Source organism: Nuphar pumila, chromosome 4, assembly GCF_984573655.1.
Source record: "Nuphar pumila chromosome 4, dmNupPumi1.hap1.1, whole genome shotgun sequence".
NCBI lineage: Eukaryota > Viridiplantae > Streptophyta > Magnoliopsida > Nymphaeales > Nymphaeaceae > Nuphar > Nuphar pumila.
In genome coordinates this window covers 122,480,005-122,501,915 of record NC_143252.1, presented here as the reverse complement: position 1 = coordinate 122,501,915, position 21,911 = coordinate 122,480,005, and the positions used below count along the sequence as shown (strand labels likewise).

The following is a 21,911-nucleotide window of genomic DNA, read 5'->3' as shown; positions in this document are numbered from 1 at the left end:
TTCTGAAGTGAGAATCACAATCACAGCTTGCCCTTTCTCATGTTCCATTAAAATTGAGAGTGTTGTGATCGTGATGTGCAATCACAAAGAGAATCAGAAGACGTTTGCGAATGTGACCTAAAAGTGCATCAGCATTAAAAGAAAATGACAGCAACATGTCTATAATTGTTAACCAAAGAACTGATAAAATATTGCTTGAAAACAAACTAAAATGCACCGTTTCCAGAGATGACAGTTCTTTCTAGTGATCACAACAAACCCCAAAACAAAAAGAAAAGTGCAACCAACCCGAATTCACGAGATAAACCAACCTTAGTATGTCACAAAGGGCGGTTTGCTGTTACCTGTACCATGTCTTGACTACTCATTAAATGAAATACATGTACCACGGCGGGGATCACCTGCATGGCCAGTGGGGTGGTTGTGAGGGTGCTGAGATGAAGGCACAAGATCAAACCCCACTGCCGCATGGGTTTGTCCGTAGTTGTCTTCGGTGAGGGTTTCTCATCTTTAAAAAAAAATGAATACATTAAGCCCCCGCAGTAAGCCCTTGTAGGACAGCCCAGATAGTTAGAGCGACAGGTATCCAGTCTGCCGTTTACCACTACAGGGTAGGGGCCAACTAGGGCTGAATCCCGGTTTCCTCATCATTTCAAAAAAAAAAGAAGTCAACGAATACATCAAACCGCATACTTGCAATTAAAATTAAAGTGCAAGAATTGCAAGACAATATAAAGATCCAACTGAAATGCATTCATTTAAAGTGCCAATCAGCACATGGGAACTAAGGCCTGCCTATGTAAGTTGACAAGATTTCAAATTTCATTTATGTTAGTCGATCTTCATCAACTGCTTTCATCTGCCTTCTTTTTCTTTTTCTTCTTCTCATTCGGTGTTTCAAAGTTGTTTTGATAGGCTTCATCTTTTTCGCCTCCCTTCTTTTTCTTCTTCTTGGCAGTTCCATTCTGCTCCAACTCACCATGATTCTCACTAACTCCATTTGGTGTCACTGCTTCATCTACCACTCTCATGCGCTTCTCATCCTTCTTTTTCTTCTTTTCTCTTTCTGGCTCCGCCGAAGCAACTCCATCCGCTAAATCCATCAGCTCCTGCACTGGAACATCCTCCTGACCTGTGGTCTCTCCTTTCTTCTTTTTCTTACTTTTCTTTTCAGCAACATCAGAAGATTTTTGTGCTAGGTCATTCTTCTTTTCTCCATCTGGAGGTCCATCAACCAATAAAATGTAACCATCATACACAATAAAGATGATAGAGCAAAATCATATGTTATTACAAAACAAGAAGTAAATAATGATTGATGTATGCATACAAAGACTTCATTTCTGTAGAATCCACCATGCTATGTAAGGAGGAGAATGATCGATGTAGTTATACATTGCTTGTGTTTCTGTGGTCTCTTTGCCATGGCATGGCCAGCGGTGGAAGCACCCTCTTGAATACCGAATATGGCCAATGATGCCTTCTCATGTTTTCAGAACAAGTCAATAGTGCATGCCCATTAAAAGGCAATCCCATTTTAAGTTATTGGCAAATGACCGGAGATGGATAATTTTTGGATTGGTTCTTTTCAATCAGAGATTGGCTTCATTCATTTCTAATTATCTGTTGCATAATCATACAGTTCGTTGACCTTTCTCATCTTACATCTCGCCATAGAAGCTGCTTCTTTTTTACTTGTAAGAGGGGCATCTGTTACATGCCACCTCCAGTCATGTCCATCCTTCTATCGAGCTCCAGAGGGAAAGAGGCCACACACCCCCTTTCCCGCCTGTGTGTTCATTCACCCCAAGTGGGAAAGAGGCCCACTTTCACCTGAAGTGGGGGCCTCCTTTCCTTGATTTGGGGTGAAACAAACACCCCCTAAGAGAAGGAACTTGAGGTTCTGTTTGAGAACTGATAGGTGGGATAGTTCATACAAACTTGGTCAAACTACTTTGGTGGTGGCTGTTTAAGAGAATGACAGCGAGGAGGTAGTTTATGCATTTGGGAAAGGAGGTGAGACACTGGATTTAGCAACTATCTTCTTCTAGGCGTCGTGGCTGCCAAATCCAAGATTGCCACTTTTCTAAATGTATAAACTCCCTTAAGACAGACAGTTCCCAAACAGAGCCCAAATCTCTGTCACAAACAATGATCAATCTGATCCATCTAGAACAAAACTTGACAATTATCTGACACAGACATGAAGTGGCCAAGGGGCAGTACACAGACATGCTTGGTCCAACAGGTCTACAACCATGTGGGCACGATGAAAATTCACCATTTAAAGCCACAAGGCCTTATTGACATCTTCAAAGTAAATATACATTGAAAATTCACAATCCAAAGCGATAAAGCATAACTATTATCTTCAAAGTACATGTGCAAATGACAAACTACATAATACAAAGAGAAAGATCCGTGGGAAACCCCACACCCCCAAAAATTCACTGACTGCACATTGGCAGACCTCCAGTTGGTAAACCCTTTTTGACCTTCTGGCAAGGGATGCCGCCTGTGGGTTTCAAATCCAGACGTCCAGTTACCTTTGTAACATTCACAAGTCACCTTAGTTGTCAAAGGCGCTAGGTGGAGCCTAGGTGGTGAGCCCCTAAAATGACTAAGTGAGGCCTAGGCAGGGCCTAAGCGGACTAGGCGGTACCCCAAATAACAAAAAACAATAAAAAAACATACAAAATATGTAAACAAACTACAAAAATTAATAACATGTATACAACATAAAATCAATCAACAATAAGCAATAGACAAATAATAACATGATGTCGAACACTGTAAAGCAATTATATTACATAAAAACAGTCAAATAGATAACTCATACGCTTATAGATTATATATGAATTAAGTACACAGATATGTATATATATAATTATATATAATATAAACACATAATATTGTAAATTTATAATATATGTTTATGATATGTTAATATATATATACAATTACACAAAATATAAATGTGTGTGCAACTGCGCATTAGACCGACAGACTACCTCGACTATGCCACCTAGGCTCCGCCTTTGACAACTAAGCAGAGGGGTGAAAGGAAGAGGAAGAAGAAAAAAAATAAGGTAAAAAAGAAAAAACAAAAGACATGGATAGTCTAGGCAGCCTAGGTAAAAAAACAGGACCCTACCGCCTCGACCCATATAGGCGGTGGCCTTACTTACTCCTAACCAGCCCAAACAGCCTAGGTGGAGCCTAGTAGACCTAGGGGCAGCTTTTGACAACTAAGCAAGACACCCTACCAGATAAGTGGAGCCCTTGTATGCATCTGACATAAACTATTGACATTGAGAATCCATGCGAATATAATATCCCATCAAGGTTGTCTTGTTGAACTTTTATCTTTTATTATTCTGTCACATCATCTTTTTCAGCTCTTCTTTAATAAAAAATACCTTTTCAACCACAACTTACCCCAACCGACAAATAAAAACAAATGTGATAATTACAAGAAGAAATTAAGTTTAGCTTGGTTAATTCACCAAAATTTATCGTTTGGGACCCTTAAAGTTCTTGAATTCAAATTTTTATTTTACAAGGATGTCCTCGGCATTGTATAATAAAACTCAAATTCCTTTAAACTTCAGATTAGTTTACAGAAATCGCCATGTTGGCAATTTCAACTAGAATCAACCTTCATTCTTACAATAAACAGGACAAGGGATCTATCGTGAGAGCGGATCAGGTAGAACCTGTTTTGATGGGGTACTGTGAACCCACTACTCAGGACACGAGACCTGTTCAGTTTAGTCCAAACTCCAAAGCAGCAAGAGGGTGTCCTGAGTAGTAACTTTTATAATAACGTGTAAAAACAGGTTCTATCTGATCATGCACATAGATTTAAATGCCAAAATTGTCCCAAGAAAACCACTTTTCTAAAAATCTCCCATGAAAAACTCTAACTAGGAAGTAGCCAAGACCTAAATTGATGACTATGATGTGAACATAAATTGATTAACCCCTAATGAATGGGTTTTGTCCAGAGTTACCGGAAACTTCTTAGATAAGTGGGAAGCCCGCTTCCGGAAAACTCGCTTCGGAAGCGCGATACTCCTCGCTTCCAAAACTTGATGGGAATCTCGATTCTCCCACGCTTCTCCTATGCTTTCCACACCCTTCATCTATTCTTTTATTTTTTCTCACTCTACTTTCATGTTTTTTATGTGTTTTCTCCTGCACTTCTCGCTCACTTCCATGAGCTTTCTCTAAATTGGCAATCATCATTTTTAGATTTTGTTAAAAATTTAATTCCTATGCTAAAAAAAATCATGAAATTAAGAATAGTCACTTTTATTTTAGTTTTTATTTGTGTTCCATTTTGATTCACATTCAATTCTTATATTGCTTTTTTCATTCCTCACTTCCCTCTTCCTATACATTTTAAAATGCATCACTTCTCACTTCCACTTCCCATATCATTTTCCGCTTCCGCTTCCGCTTCCGCTTCCACTTCCTAGTCTGGCAAAACCTTGGTTTTGTCCTTGGATGTGCATCAGTTCCTTGCTAACTTCAAGAAGATGAAAAATTACAGGCAACAGACTTTATAAATGAGACACCAAATAAATGTTCTCTGCTCTGCAAAAGTTACAAGTATAAATATAACTTCGGATACTAATTTGCAAACACCAAAAGGCACAAGAATGGTTCAAGCAAAATGGTGAAATTAATTAGAATATGAATTCTCCCCTTTCAAACGTGCAAATCTAACAGGTGGCAATGTTTTTTTCAGCACAGTAAACACTAAAATATTCGGAAAATCTAGCATGCTTTTGTTGCTGTCAAATGCATGACTATGATTGGCAGCAGAAATCAATAATAATGGTACCAAAAAAAAGAATGGAACAATCAACACAATTTTAAATGGGAAACCTTACTCATAAAAACAGATCATGTACCTTCTAAACCATCATCTTTTCTGTTAATCATGCTATCAATAGCTGATTTCATCACATCAGCATTCTTTCGAGTAGCAACTCCCTTGTCATAAAAGTCTAATCTCTCCTCAACCTGTTCTCGAAGCTTTTCACCAAAAATGTTGGTGTTTGTCTCTATTCACATGAAGTATCAATATTAGCCAGATAACTAAGGGACAAGCTATATGCACATCTACACAAGGAAGAGATTGAAAAAACATAACTATAAATACAACAAACAAAATCATACCTGAAAAACAGTCTATACGGGATGCAATTGAACACTTGTTTGCAAGGTATCGAGCTAAACGACCCTTGTTTCGAGCAGATGCACGACCAATAAAAGATGAGTGAAAGATAAGCCCATATTTGGGGGTATTTCCCCGGGTTTTCAAAGCCCTGTGCAGAGCCACAAAGTAACAGGATCATTAGACTCTACTTTTGCTGGAACATAATTTAAGACCGGAGATGAGATGAGATGGTCACAAGCAGCTTGGGTCTGGCTTGTTTATGCTGCTTCAGACTTCACAAGGGTCCGATTTCAACATATCAAATGGTCTGCAGCTCATGCTCAGCCCATTTCCACACACACACATCCTTTTTGAAACAGTTGCCTTCACCAGGTAGTTAAGGCATTTATTTAAAAGTGACTGGAATTCAGGGATTTTAGTGACAATGTAGTACTTTATTTTTAAAAGAGCCAAAGAGCCAAAGATATTATAACAAATATTGAGAATTGAAAAGCTCATCATACAAAAGGTCAACTACTGACAATGTAGTACTTTATTTTTAAATGTGTAAAACTGATTGAATATTAAATGAGAGAAAGAAAGAGAGTAAATAATAATGATCATTTTAGTTGTGCAAAACCGGGAGGGATGCAAGGTGGGGCTCTAGATAAAGAGGGGAAAAGACGCATGGGAGAGACAGAGAGAAATAAATATAGAAGAGCATTAAATATAATGTATGATAAAAATATGGTGTACTTTTATGTAAAACTAACGATTAAATGAGTGAAAAACTTGGGGTCTAAGAGGGGCGACAGAGAGAGAGAGAGTACCAACACGGAAGGAGAGATTACATATGAGGTATGTAAATGAAAGAGGAAAAGAATTGAGAAGTATGTGGGTGATTAAATGTGAGAGAGAGAAGACATTGGGAAGAGGAAAAGGTTACCTATCTGTGCATGGGGAAGAGCAAAGTGCTACGTGTAAAGTGTTTACAGGTTGGGGAGAAGCTTAGGCCACTTTAAACTTTGAGCCTCTCCAAAACATTTGGATATATATATATGCTATGTCCTAATTTTAAAAAAATTGTGTTGCACCAAGCATATCTGCATAGCGGACTGTTCCTAAATTTTTAAAAAATGACATGTTGCACCATGCATATCTGCATAGCGTCCCATTCCCGCATCTGTATCCATGTGACAAAAGAAAACAACCAAAACATCTAACACAAAAAATATGCTTCACAATAAGCAAATAACTTCCTCGTCAAGCAAGAGGGTATCCAGTGTCCAAACCCATAATCCAGGTAATAATACACAATTGTCAATCTATCTAATGGTACAAATAAAGTGTTTATTCTATCATGACATGCAAACATTCTCAAATTTGACATTACCATCAGAATCTCTGATGTCACTGTTGGACATAGTCAACATTCTATTTCACTTATCTATTTCCTTTTAAAATCTTAAGTACTTAATTTATATTCACTTGCATTCTTTTTTTAAATTTGTCGTCATTTACGTTACTCTTTAATTTCATCTTAATTTTATTATTTGATGTTTTTAAACATAGTGATCTAGAATATGTTAGAACAATTGAAGGGTAAAATTGGCATTTGAGATATTGGCATTTTATGGATGGTATACTTGTAATTTTGTGAGTTTTGTAAATGCTTTTTATGTAAAATCCCATGTGGGGACACATGTAATTTTTTATTCTCTCCTCTATTTTGTATTTTGTATTTTGTATTTTGTAATTTGTCACATTAGGGCATACATAATATAATGGATTATTGAGGTGCAGCCCTTCACAAAGAATCAAAAGATTAAGGGCTAACCCCACGTCTTCTTCTTCTTTTCTATTACTCTATTGCTGGTGATATTTTTGGAATCGTGTTATCATGGTATCAGAGCTAAAGAGCTTCATGGCTCCCTTGATTTCAGTGCATGATAAAAGGGTAAGACTTTTTCCTTCTTCTACTTTTCTTTCTTCTTGCTTGCTTCTACCCTCTTTTCTTCTCAGTTCCCACATCTGATCCCTTCTTATTTCTTTCTATCATCTAAATCAGATCCAGTTATCTCTTTTCTACTTTATTCCTATTAAGATTGCTTTGTTTATATCAAGATCCCTGTTTACTTGTGACCAAAGTTTTCTTTTATTTGAGTTTCTTGTTTGGTTTTCAAGATATTTGTTACTTTGAATATTTTCTGCTTCATATCTGTTCTTTGTAGCCTTTGATCCTTGTTGGGTACCCATCCCTTGCTGACATCACTATCTTGGGTACTGTGCCAACCTTTTAATCTTTAGATACTAGTCTATCATGGTATAGGCATACCTCCCTGTGATCTGATAGCTCTCCTGCAGATCAGATTTATTGTAGTGTGATCTCAAAAGAAAAAGGAGAGATTATTGTTTCTAGTATCAATCTTTTAGTCATGGCGTCTTCTTCAGCTACACCTATTTTGTTTCCCAAAGTCAATGTTAAGTTATCTTCATCCAATTAAATTGTTTGGAATGGAATAGTTTTGCCCTATATCAGACACATGAAACTTGCAGGGCACATTGATGGTACCATAAAGGCACCTCTCGAATTAATTACTACAAAGGAATCTGATGGAGAGAACAAGAAGCACATGGTTGTCAAATCCAGCCTATGATGATTGGTTATCAAAAGATCAAGGTCTCTTGGATTGGATTAATTTGATCCTTTCTGAAGATATTTGTGCTCAAGTAGTTGAACTGTCAAGTGCACAAGAAGTTTGAGATGAGCTAAAGAATCGCTATGATCAACACTCTCAAGCCAATGCATTGCACATCAAGAAAGAGTTGATTAAATTCAAAAAAGGGGAGCAATCAATGTCAGATTATCTAACAAAAATCAAAAACATATGTGATCAGCTGGCCATGATTGAATAGCTCATTAGCATCTCGGATAAGGTGTTGTACACCTTGCAAGGCCTTAGAGAAGGGTACAAATCATTTGTTATATCAGCCTATCCACGGGAACATTTCCCTAAGTTCCCTGATCTGCGTCCCATGCTGCTGCATCATGAATCTATGTATCCAAGCAAGCATAGTAGCATTAATATATCCAATCAAAGTGCTGACCACAATGTCTTGTTCACAGGGAATAATAATGGTGAAAATCAGGGAGGAAGAGGCAGGAGAGGCTGCTATGGTAGTTGTTATAATAACTATAATGGCCAAAGACGTGGCAGAGGTAGAAACAAAGATTATGGTGGCTACAATAACAACTATGACGGTTACAATAACTATGCTAGACATGGAGGTTTTCAACAGCAAAATCCAAGTCATGGAATACTTCCTACACCTAATCAGGGACATAATAATAGTTATAACAGGTCAAACATCGGTTATAGGAACAATTTTGGTGGTATAACATGTTATATCTATGGTGGTCAGAATCATTTGGTGAAATATTGTCAAGAAAAAGCAGTAGGAAAAAATAATGTTGGCAATATGGGGGTTTACAATTCTAACTTCAAGGGGAACTGAGTGTCCCTAATGAAGATGTTAGCAGCATCAATAACGTGGTTCATTCTTTTGAGAACATATGTTTAAATACATCATAAGCGCAGGCTTGGTTCGTTGATAGTGGGCTGCAAAATTGTTATCGAAAATTTAGGTACTCTTTTTTCCATTGTCCCCTATATTTGCATCTCATTTGAGTGCTGATTTTAGTATTTGATGCATCTTTACTTGAAAAGCAAGTTATGCATGTCAAATGACATGTATAACTTGAGGGAGAGTGTTAGAACAGTTGAAGGGCAAAACTATCATTTGAGATAGTGACATTTTATGGAGGTTATATTTGTAATTTTTTAGTTTTGTATGTGTTTATCATGTAATTTTATGTTCTTTCTTGTATTATTTTGTATTCTGCCTTATTAGGGCACACATGTATATAATGGATTATTGAGGTGCAGCCCTTCACAAAGAATCAAAAGATTAAGGGTCAACCACCATGTCTTCTTTTCTCCTCTTCTACTCTATTGCTGCTGATATTTTTGGGATGGTGTTAACAGAATATATATATATATATATATATATATATATATATATATATATATATATACCGTGTCTTCTTTTCTCCTCTTCTACTCTATTGCTGCTGATATTTATATATATATATATATGCAGTAAAAAATGTAGACTAGTTGGCCTAAGCGTAAGTAAAACACCTAGGCTTTGCAATTCCTAGGTGGGTACCATAAAAGATACCAATTTTGCTGACTAGGGCACCTAGTCAGCGACTAAGCTGCCTAAAATATACCAATTTTGCCGACTAGGGCACCTAGTCAGCGACTAAGCTGCCCTTGCCTATATATAAATTCTGATTACACTATGAATATGATAAACATGTGTATATGTGTGTTAAAATCAATTTTTATGTGAAAGGCTAAAAGCAGATTTTGTTGATTATACTGAATATATTATGAATAATTGAATGTGTGTGTGCAATCATATATATGTATATTCTGATTATGTATATTTTGTGAAAGCATGTGTAATTTTGTACTTGTGTGATGAAAACATATTATTATTAAAAGAATTAAGCATATTTTTATGCATTTATACATTTAAATTGGGGTACCGACTAGTAATGACTAGTCCCGCCTAGTCATTGACTAGTCTTTTTAGGGGTCTACTGACTAGCGCTTTTCGCTATATATTTACCTCACTTCTTCTTCCTCTTTCAATTAATGAGTTTTTCTCTTACTTTATGCACAGATAACATTTTTCTCTTCCCAATGTCTCCTTCTCTCTCATTTATTCACCCTACACACCTTCCAATTCTTTTTCTCTTTCATTTACTTGCCTCACACATAATCTCTTCTTCCCCATCTGTATTTTGTACACCCTCTCTCTCTCTGACTTTAGATAGGCTCCAAGTTTCTCTCTCGTATTTAATACAGTTTTACATGCAATCAGAAGTAAATAATTATGTCATATATTACATTTAATCTCTCTATCTCTCATCTTTTCCCCTCCTATCTAGAGCCCCATCATGCATCCCACTTCTCTCAATCGTTCCCAACATGTATAATGTGTTCATCGGCTTTGCACAATTAAAAAGGTGTCATAAATTATCATTATTTCTTACTCTTTCCCTATTTCATTTAATACTCTATCAATTTACCCAGTTAAAAGTAACAATACCACATTGTCAATGCTTGATCCTTCGAATACTAAGATTTCAATTTTCAACGAGTATTTGTTACAATATTTTTTGCCCCTTCCAATATGGAGTCTTTTAACAACTCTCTAGAAACCTCCATAAAGTTTCATAAAAGGAGAGATTTTTCATCATTTTCTCTCACACATCATCTGGTTAAACAAACTTTTTTTATTCATTGAGCCCCCTCACACTTTTGTGCCTCTCTCTCTCTCATGTTCTTGGTTCTTTCTTTGTGCATGCATTCATTGTTTCCTTTCCATTGCATACAACTACGCTTTTGAGGATGGTTGTGGAAGAAATAAAAAATGACAACTATAAATAGTAAATTTTAAAAGAACAAAGGATGAAGTCGAAGGGACGAAATGAACTGATGAAGCTTTCCCCAATATGTGATAATCTTTATATGTGGTCTGCTTTCCATAACTTACATGGTTTTTCATTTGTACCTTATTTTATCTCGTCTTTTAGCATTTCATTTCTAGTTCTATGTATAATGCATTTCCTTTACACCTTGGTTTTCTCATCTTTTAGTTTTCCTTTTCTAGCTCAGGGTCACCATATCGAAACATGCCATTAGTCAAGAAGCTAGAAACAGAGATTAGTTAGCATGTAGACTTCTTCTAAATTCAAAAGATAGCTTGTCAACGAGTCTATATCAAACAAGAACGACTTTGATGATATCTTCTCATTTTCATTTGGTTGAAGATAGGTGATCTCGAGCTTGATCCAAACAAGACGCACCTGTTAAAGATTGAGTTGTTTTCATATTCAGTTTCAATCATATATTGTTGTGAAGTTATGGAAACTTTATGACGATAAAATGACTAAAATGGCAGGAAAAGGATAAAATAGGTTGGATTAGACCTGGTTTTTACCTGATCTTTATTTACCTATCTGTTTTTGCTTCAGATTCAAAGACACCCAACCCTGCTTGTTGTGGTCAAACCATTATTCAAATATGTAGCACCTAGATCCAACTGTTTGGGTTGGATCTATTTTAGACCCAACCTCGAACTTCATCCCCGCCAATAGGGCTGGACAATAGGCAGGCCGGGCTGGCCGAGACCGATTAGTGGACAAGCTTGACTGGGTCGTTGATGAGTTGGGCTGGGTCAAACCCGACCCATTGACCAACCGGGTCAGGCCTAGATCTTAACACAAAGCCCACGACCTGCCCGTTTGGTCCATGGGCTTAATTCAGGCCGTGCCGGGTTACATCTTATATTCACGATATTTTGCATTTATTTCCTTGAATGCATAGTTTTTTAGTAAAATTTTGAAAAAACATGAGGTTAACTCAAGATGAATCTAATTTTTGAATCACATACTTCGTGACTTCATGCGCAAGATTCAAAAGAAAGAAATTGCAGAGGCTTTGAAGAAAATGAAATCAAGAAGGGCAGTTGGCCCAGATGGTATACCTATCGAGGCTTGGAAATGCTTGGGAGAGAAAGGTTTAGAATGGTTGACAAATCTTTTTAACAAGATTTGGCGGACAAATAAGATGCCTAATGAGTGGAGGAAGAGTACTTTGGTGCCTCTATATAAGAATAAGGGTGATATAAAAGATTGCACAAACTATCGTGGTATAAAACTCATGATTCATACTATGAAACTTTGGGAGAGGGTGATTGAGTCTAGGTTGAGGAAGATTGTCATGATATCGGAGAATCAATTTGGTTTTATGCCTGGAAGATCAACTATGAAAGCTATACATCTTCTTAGACAACTTATTGAGAGAAATAGAGAGAGGAACAAAGATTTGCATATGGTTTTTATTGATTTGGAGAAGGCTTACGATAGAGTACCTAGGGACGTTCTCTGGTGGACAATGATGAAGAAAGGTGTTTCTCTCAAATACATTAGTATAATTAAAGATATGTATGAAGGAGTAGTAACCAATGTCCGCACTTGTGGAGGGGTGACAACCAATTTTCCTATAACGGTTGGGTTACATCAAGGATCTGCTTTAATCCCTTTCCTATTTGCTATAGTGATGGATGAGCTTACGAGATCAATTCAAGAAAATGTGTCGTGGTGTATGTTGTTTGCTGATGATATTGTTTTGATTGATGAGTCTAGAGTTGGGGTTAATGCTAAGTTAGAATTATGGAGACAAACATTGGAAGCAAAAGGTTTTAAGTTGAGTAAGATTAAGACAGAATACATGGAATGTCGATTTAGTAAGCAACGAAATAGTGATGGGAGTGTAGTGAAGCTTGGTGAGCACGAAATACCGGTGGATGATTCTTTCAAATATTTGGGATCTATCATTCAAAAGTATGGAGAAATGGAAGAGTGCAACTGGAGTGTTGTGCGATCGTAGAATGCCATTGCGGTTGAAGGGAAAGTTTTATAGGACGACTATTAGGCCCGCTTTACTATATAGTACGCAATGTTGGGCTGCCAAGAGACATCATATTCAAAAAATGAGTGTAGCTAAGATGCGTATGCTGAGATGGATGTGTGGAAATACAATAAAAGATAAGATTCGGAACGAGGAGATACGTAAGAAGGTAGGCGTTGCACCCATTGAAAATAAGATGAGAGAGAATCGTTTACGGTGGTTTGGACATATTCGACGAAGGCCTAATGATGCTCCAGTTAGAAGGGTGGAGAAATGGGAAAATATATTAGTTAAAAGAGGTCGGGGTAGGCCTAGGAAGACATGGATGGAGGTGATAAGAAAGGATATGAATGCTTTGAACCTCACCGAGGACATGGCATTGGATAGAAATGAATGGAGGAGAAGGATTCATGTGGAAGACCCATAATGATTTTCTTTGTTGGTTTATATCGCCGACCCCAATTGTTTTGGGATGAAGGCGTAGTTGTTGTTGTTGTTGTTGTATACTTGACCTGTATATACATATATAAGAAACCCACGGTCATCCCGTTAGCCCGCAGGCTGGGCTGGGCCGACCGGAGACTTTGTTGGGATGGGTTTAAGAGTGGTTTAGGTCAAGCCTTCTTTCAAAAACTAGGTGCCCCAGCCCGTTGTCCAGCCATACTCACTAAGGCTCTAACCAAAGGCTAAGTCTAACCTTGTCTTTAATAGGTTAGGTTCAGATTATTTCAGGTGTGATTTGGGGTAACAAATGATTCATAAGTGGCGGTATATGACTTAGGTTTTTTGGCATAAATAACAATATCTTCCAATGCACCATGACGCAATTTCTTTTCACTGTTGTTCTCGTGCATCGCACAAGTTTTGCACTAGTGTACATATATATATAGGAAAATATATGGTGGTTCTGTACCATGATACCATACGGTGGTACACACTCTTGTTTGCATAGATCTAGCCACCAAATGGTAAATATAACCGTACAGATGTGTTTTGCATGATTTATTTAGTATCTTAGAAGAATTTTTCATGTTTAATACACCATAAGATTTCATTTTTGAGACGGTGAAAATCACCAGCTTACAATTCATGTAAATAAGAGTGGTTAAAAATTGGTATAATATATCATATTTGAATCAACTTTAACACATGAAAAGAATAAATAGAATATGCTAAACATGATCCAACAGTAAGATTTAGTATTTAGAACTTAGATCTATCTAAATCAAGTGTGTACCACCATAAGTTATATGTTGTTGTGGTACAGCACCACCATAGAAGCACCCATGTATATATATGTATATATATAATGTGTGTGTACAGCGGCACAACCGTGTCCCATGTCCAAATTTTTAAGAACTGCCATATTGCACCAAGTGTATCCACATAACAGCCCGTTCCTACACCCGTATCAATGTAACATAGAGTGAAACATAAAATAAAACAACCAAGACATCTAACCAACACAAAAAAGCTGCTGAACAATAAGCAAATAACTTCCTCATCGAGCGCAAGGGTATCCAAACCGATAATCCAGGTAATAATACACAACTGCCAGTCATATCTCATGGTACAAATAAAGTGTTTCTTCTGTCATGGCGTTTGCAAACATTCTCAAAATTTGACATTACCATCGGCATATTTCTGATGCCACCGTCAGACAAAGTCAACATTCTATCTTTAACTGTATCTTATTTCCTTTTAAAATCTTACTTGATTTATATTCACTTGCATTTTTTTAATTTGTCATAATTTACATTACATTTTAATTTCAACTTAGTGTTATTATTTGATGTTTTTTAATCATATATATATATATATATACAGCCATGTCCACATGTCCTAATTTTTAAGAATTGCTGTGTTGCACCAAGTGTATCCACATAGTGGCCCATTCTCGCATTCATATCCACGTGACATAGAGTGAAACATAAAAGACATTAGCATCAGAATATCTTTGATGCCGCTGTCATATGCTTTTATCACTATACAGTTGCATCTATTATCAAAGAAATAACTTGACCTACTTAACGACTTTCTTTTAAACAAAGCAGATTCCACAAGTTGTGGAGATTCATTTCTAAGCCATTGAAAGCAAATGTCTGCAAAAGATAGTAAAGACGGTTTCCAATGACTTAATAACGAAGGAAAAAAGGGCAAAAAAGAGACAGAACTAAGCACATTAGAAGAAAAGAGAGAAACATCCTCAAAGGAAGGTACCATACATAGAGAAAACAAGTTATATAAAGGAAAATCCCATGCTTCTCATGTATGACGAGTATCTGCTTGAGCACAAACTCTGAAAGTTTGAAGATGTCAGTTACCTAAAAAGTGCCTTTTCTGCACCCAGAATTTGAAGAGTAGATGCAGGACATTTGGCCAAATTTGTAAGGCTACCAGCATGAGAAATCAAGCGGGCACCGACCATTTCACCAATTAAAGATGCTAAATTTGGTGCAATATCCTGCATTTTTGCGACAAGATATTCATAAAGCCCCTTTCTGAATTCAGACAGGTCCATTACCCTTTGAGCAAACTGTTGAACACTCAACAAGTCAATGGCAGATAAGTCCTGTCCTGAGAAGATAACACAAAAGGTGAGGGAAAAAATGATTCAAGAGCTACCTGGAAAAAGAAGAATAAGAAAGAACCAACTTTCACAATACCTACCCATGGACTGACTGGCTGCAACAAAAATCTCTTTTGCTTTGTCCTCATCACTAAGGATATCTGCAAGCTCCGGAATGGACTCTTCTTTTAGAACAGATTTGTCCTTTATAAGCTTTACAACTTTGGCATAAAGATAGTTATCATTGACAATCTTGGCGAGTTCTGGGAAATGCCACGAATACCATTCTCTGTGTGCAGGTAATAACAGCTTAGGCAATAGAAGCTGCAGATATAATCCTTTTGCAAGAAAATAGTAACACACATAGGGGGAAAATGACAGACAATAATCACCATCTCACCAAACAATTTTATCATCACTGTCAGATTCAGTGAAATCCAGTGATACTCTTATAAAAATAATTATCACGATATATCATGGATAGATTACCAGAAACTTAAATCTAGAGAGGGAAAAAAAGGCTTCTCTTCTAGTTTGAAAAATCTTCAAAAAGTATCAAGTGACATTTCCAAAACATGAGACATTTACAGCAGCAGCACAATACTTGCATTTGCTACACACACGGATGTGTGAACAAGTGTGCCACATACACATGTTAAAGAATAAGGACAGCCAGAATAGAATTTCTTTAACTCAAAAAATTGACACGAAAAGAATATGATATCTGAAATCCTAGCTCAGATCCATCAAATGCATTCTATAGATAGCATAAGATTTATAGAACTGAGGTCAAACTAGATAGTATGGAAATGGTTTGGATTATTTGGAAGTCAAGGTTGCATTCATGATCGTGTTGTGGAGTATAAAGTTTAAACTCCTTCCAAATAGTACAAAGTGGAGGAGTCCTGCACAAGTACATTGAAACAAAAAGGATGTAATATTTAAAGTGAATAGCAGGAAGAATAAAGTAGCAATCAGTCCTTGAGATTTGATCACATATTTCTCAAAACAATGGTTAAACATTATTTTCTACTGTAGCTTATCATTGGAAGTGGCCACTATACAAAAACACTGTCTAACAAAGCTAAAGTATAGGAGACCTTACAGCATCGACTATATTTCCCAAGGCAACTGAGAATTTCTTGAGGATCTTAGCTAAGCATTCCTTGTTTGGCAATGATCACGAGGTGGAAAACGGGATTTCATAGAAAGCAATATGGATTTTTCTTCAATTTTGCATTATTTGTCATCTGTTCCAGTTCCTTCCATTCTCTGAATTTAATTAATCCCTAATGCTTTCAGAATCAGAAATTGGCTTCAGTTCAAGAAAGAGCCAACGATTTTCCCACACGGCCTACTTTCCCCACAAGAGGAAGTAACATGCTTTATTTAGCTCTTACATGAAAAGCAAAAATATTCTCTTAGGATAATATTTTCTGAAGAAAAAGAATAATTCTTCCACGGTAATTAAGAACACTATTAGGCACCATTTGTAACAGAAAATAACTTGGTTTAATCTTGCCAAACTGTTGCAGAAAGCAAGAACACTAGCTACAAGATAACTGGTGACAAAGAAGCAACTGCTTTACAAGAAGAGAAAGAATGGGAGATCCACCTGATTCTCATGGAGAACAAGTTAATATCCTTGTCTAGAGTGTCAATGAGGAAAATCGCCTGGATGACCATATTATCCACTCTATTAACATTAAATTTGACCTTTGCACGACTGTAACCATGTGCAAGACCCAGTTGAGCTTTCTCCAAATCTGATTGCTGTTTGGTGCACAAAATGGATAACAGTTAATGAAATTTCAATGAAGGAGATAAACGAACAAAACAATGGCAGACAACAGACGTTGAGGGCCTTGATGAATCTCTCGAAATGCACACGGATACCACGCATGATTTCCAGAATATAATCATTGGATTGGCAAGGAATCTTGGTAACTTCAAAAATCTGTGAACCAATCTTTGACTCGTAGACACCTAAGGTGAACTTGGCCTTCTTCCCCTCCTTAACTTTTGGCAGATTGAGCTCCAGAAAGTTCCTCAGTTCATCAGTTAAAATGACTGCATCACAAATAAAAACAACAAATGATAAAACCAAACAATACTCAATAAGAGAAGCGCAAGAACACATAATAATCAAATAACGTTTGCCTATATTGATTCATTAACAACCTACTATTCATAAATATACAAGAGTTTTCACCAAACAGTAAAACATAAGGAATACAGTATTATCAGAGGATAGAAAGTACCAAGCATCTCCCATAAAATTATCCCATAAACAACCCCCTAATTGTTGCTCATCTGCTAAAAACCCAAGTATTAAAAAATAGAGGGAGTTGAGACCAAACAATTAAACATAAGAAATTCAATATTTTTTTAGGACAGAAACAATTAACTATCCCCCATAAAGTAATCCCCAAAAAGAACCATCAAAGAAAACACAACAAATTCAACAAAAAAAACAGATACCCATCACCAAATTGATTGCAACATCTATTCCCGAGCAATCTAGAGAGAGAAAGTTCCGCATTTCAAAAGGAAAACCGAGAAGAAGACAAAACCAATACAAAATCTCCCACCCAGAGAAAAAACCACGACGAATCCACCCGGAAAAACGTATACCATCAAAAATTTCACCGGAAAACAATCTCCCCACCATTCTAAAGAGAGAAAATTCGGTGTTTCGACGGCAGGAAACGACCAGTTTTCTAGTTAGGGGCAGGAATACCAACATTCGGAGATGGCGTTGCACTGCCTGAGCGCGTCGGCAGCGGAGGAGAAGGGCTGGAAGGCCGTGAGCTTCACCACCTTGCCGAAGCGGTTGAGGTCGGCGATGGACTCCCGGACAGCGTCGGTGTTCTGGCCGATCTCATCGATGCCGTACGCGTGGAAGAGAGAGAACCCGGAAGCCGACTCGAAGAGGAGGTACAACGTCGTCATGGTGGGCAGGCGGAAGCAGCAACCCCAACCAGCTTAGAGAGAGAAAGAGGCTTCCGTTTTTTTTAGGGTTTTAGAGAGGGAGAGGCAGGAGAAAGAGAGAGAAGCGGTTAGGGTTTAAAGCGTTGGACCAAAACACCAGCCTCTGCGTAAGCGTGAAGAAGTACTGATTTTGGCATAAATATTAGCCCTTGTTAAACGGGGAAAAAGTTTGGTACAGTCGACCGTAAATACAATCGTCTTAGCGAACGCCTCTTTTTTTTGTTTTTCTTTTAGTTTTAGCACATCTAACGATCCAATGTTTTATTTAGTAAGAACGGGCTTTAGGATCGCCCGAATCTGACCAATATGGAGGTGTTTTCTGAGATTCAATCAACGGCTATGAATGCATCGGTTTTTTGACTCATAAAAACATATTTTTTTGTCAAAAAAAACATGTTCAAAAAGGTTGATTTTCACTAAATTGAACATGTTGAACACATCTATGAGGTTAGTTTGAGTCGAAACAATTGTCATCATGAGATTCAAACTCGATAGTAGGTACAATTCATTGTAGCTAATATAAATCCTTGGTAAATATAACAATTATATTTAGTGGTCAATTTGTTTGTTTCAATTTCATAGTTGGTGTTCAGTGTTTATGGAGTTGGGGCAATAAGCATCTTGGATCCATGTTATCCCATGGGGTTTGACACGAATCAAAGACGCTACCATGGCACTGACACGATCTGAACATGTTCCAACATGCTGACAAATATTGGCATTTAAAAAAAAAAGGCAAAAAGCCACAAGAGTTGGTTGGCCAATACTTTTGATAAAATTGTAAAAATAAATTCTTTACTTTTAAATTTTTATTTCATGACAAAAATAATTCAAACTGCTTTATGTTGGAATTTAATTTTTTGTCACTTTACGCAAAAAAGAAAGAAAACAAAAACTTTAAAGTTATCATGAGAATTTGGCTACTACGATTTACCGCAATAATATTTTGTCACTATGGTTTCACTAGTATCTCAATATTTTTTCATAGCTTTTTATAATTTTTAATTATATTTCAGTGAAAATTTATTAATATTAATATATCAATAAATAAATTTTAATTGATTAAAAACAAAAAAATCATGTCCTTATGTCGTATTTTTCAAAAGATTTGCAAATTCAAGAGTCAAGATCTTGTCACACATAGAGATGTAAATGGGTTGGCGTAACACCAGACAACTTTCAATATTCTTAATTAGTTACAATATCTAAGTAATAGATATTTTGATGACTTATTCTATGGTTTTCGAATGCATGGTTCTGTTCACATCGAAAATTCGAAGAGAACAAAAGTGACTTCATCAAAATCAGAATTCATACAAGCTTAAAGCATGCCGGACAACACCAATGGCAAAATCATAATTTTGAAGGTCCATTTTATGAGTTTTGAACCTGTGATTGCATTCGTATCAAAATTTCAAGAAGAACGCTATTGATTTCGTCAAAATCGAAAATGAAATTCATTTGAAACATGCTCAACAAGTTTCAAGGGTATAATAATAAATTTTAGGGTCCTGAGAGTCATAGTCGTTCAAGCCCAAGTTGACCACCAATCAACCATTTGTGGTATATAATTGGCAAAATCTTGTTTTATATAAAATACTCTCTTGTATTTTTTTTAAGAGTATCTTTTAATAAATACATGCAATATAGAGGACCAAGTTTCACTAATTAAGTTAAGACTTAGTTAGTGAAACTAGATCATCAAATTAACTTAATTATGTTGGATTTGGATTGGATCTAATCCAACCCAGACCATAAGCTACCTCTTAAGAGAGCAAATTGTACATAGTTTTCTGCCCTAATTTTGCATGATTCATAAAATGTTAAGCCTCCCCACCCATATGTATTTAAAGAAATGCCACTTGTCATCCCATGCCTCCCTCTCCCTCACTAGGGATGGCAGTGGACTGGGCCAAAGGCGAGGGATAAGGTCTCCACCCCCGCCCTGTCTCAAAATCCTGCCCTCCATCCCTTCACGAGTCTTGATTTTAACCTCCATTCTTGTTTCATGTCCTCCATCCTCGGTCCAAACAGGGCGAGATGGGGCGGGGCCTCATTTTCCCTCAGTCCACTGCCATTCCTAAAGAATGATCAAAGACGAGGTGGGGTGGAGCAAGGTGGGGATTGGAGACGGAAACGAGGTAGGGTGGAAAAAAGCATAAGTCCATCCCCGCATGGGTTTCAATTTTAACCTCCATCCATGTTTCATGTCCTTCATCCTTGGTCCAAACGAAGCGAGGCAGAGCGGAGTCTTGTTTTCCCTATCCCTCACTATAAATACTACTTTCCTCTAACCCCCATTCACTTCATTCTCTCCTCTCAACCCATAAGTATTCACCTCTCTTCTCTCCGTAGTTCTTCCTCTCTCTCTTATTTGTTTTCTCCACCACTCCCTCTCTCCTCCATTAGTCCCTTGGCACCATATATTTTGGTGGTGCCCACCATAGTTCGGCCGCTACCCCTATAGTGACCCAGTTCGGTCCTCTATAGTGAACCAATTCTACCCTTTAGTGAACCAGTTTCTCTCATTATTTTGAGATTCGGTTCCTCGGTTCTCCCCTTGACCCGGATCACCTCGAAACTTGTTTTTGAGCTAACCTGCATTGTCCCCTCACACCAATTCAGTTTGCATAAGCCGACTTTCCACCCATCGTAGTTCGATTCAATTCAGCTATGTACATCAAAGATTTTTCTTAGAGGAAAATTCCCCCAGAATATTTTTGAAAATTTTATGTCTTTTTTCGACATGCTCCACAAGGTAGGTTCCTATACCAAATGCTCGTAGTTAGATGTTAAAATTCATATTCTTGAACTTGCGTATGATTTGTTTATGTTTCGATAACTTCACATGTGTTTGATATGCAATATAAAATAATATATATTTGCATAATATATATAGGAATATATATATATATATATATCAAAAATATATATATATGGGAATATATATATATATATATATATGGATTTCATTGAAAAATACCTTGTATGTTCATATTTCCCAAGAAAATATGTTATCATTCGTTTCTAGAGCAATATATTGGATGTGTACTTGTGTTCTTTTGCTATGCACAAAATAATAAGTTTATTTGTGTGCCTTGGTTTATGTATATTATGTAACACATATTTTAAGCTTTTGACCAAAAATTAGGATCTTTTAACCTATATTATGAGCTTTCAAACTGTATTATGAGCTTTCCACTTGTATTATGAGTTTTTAAACTGTAGTACAAGCTTTTAACCTATATTGTGGACTTTTAACATGTATTATGAGCTTTTAACTTGTATTATGAGTTTTTAACCGATATTATAAACTTTTAACCTATATTATAGACTTTTAACCTGATTATGAGCTTTTATCCTATATCATGAGTTTTCAAACTTTATTATGAACTTTTAACATGTATTATGAGCTTTCAACATATATTATGAGCTTTTGACATGTGTTACGAGCTTTTAATATATATTATGAGTTTTTGACATGTATTATAAGTTTTTACTTGTGTATACGACCTTTTACATATGCTTACGAGCTTTCTAATAACACATGTATGAATTACTCCAAATGCATATGAATTACGAATGCTCAAGGTTTAAATGTTTCACATCTTGGAATACGTATACTTTGAATTATATG

At 36.6% G+C, this 21,911-nt stretch overlaps 1 protein-coding gene across 1 annotated transcript; it reads right to left on the bottom strand.

Moving 5' to 3' along the window:
• Positions 1-676: 676 nt before the first annotated feature.
• Positions 677-18,384, bottom strand: LOC149840870 (nucleolar protein 56-like). Its single transcript, XM_090003411.1, has 8 exons — positions 18,028-18,384; positions 17,139-17,353; positions 16,899-17,056; positions 15,385-15,572; positions 15,039-15,291; positions 5,188-5,336; positions 4,920-5,072; positions 677-1,219 (listed from the first exon to the last, which is right to left on the bottom strand). Exons 1-8 carry the CDS (start codon positions 18,233-18,235, stop codon positions 846-848), a joined length of 1,698 nt encoding a protein of 565 aa, XP_089859537.1. The 5' UTR covers positions 18,236-18,384; the 3' UTR covers positions 677-845.
• Between the last annotated feature and the right edge of the window lie 3,527 nt (positions 18,385-21,911).

What these genes read in the sequence shown, in the direction of transcription:
- LOC149840870 (XM_090003411.1), bottom strand. Translation starts at nt 18,235, where the DNA reads ATGACGACGTTGTACCTCCTCTTCGAGTCGGCTTCCGGGTTCTCTCTC. An exon ending in GATTCATCAAGGCCCTCAAC is followed by an intron (nt 17,057 to 17,138) that starts GTCTGTTGTCTG and finishes TGCACCAAACAG; the next exon opens with CAATCAGATTTGGAGAAAGC. An exon ending in TTGTTCTCCATGAGAATCAG is followed by an intron (nt 15,573 to 16,898) that starts GTGGATCTCCCA and finishes ACCTGCACACAG; the next exon opens with AGAATGGTATTCGTGGCATT.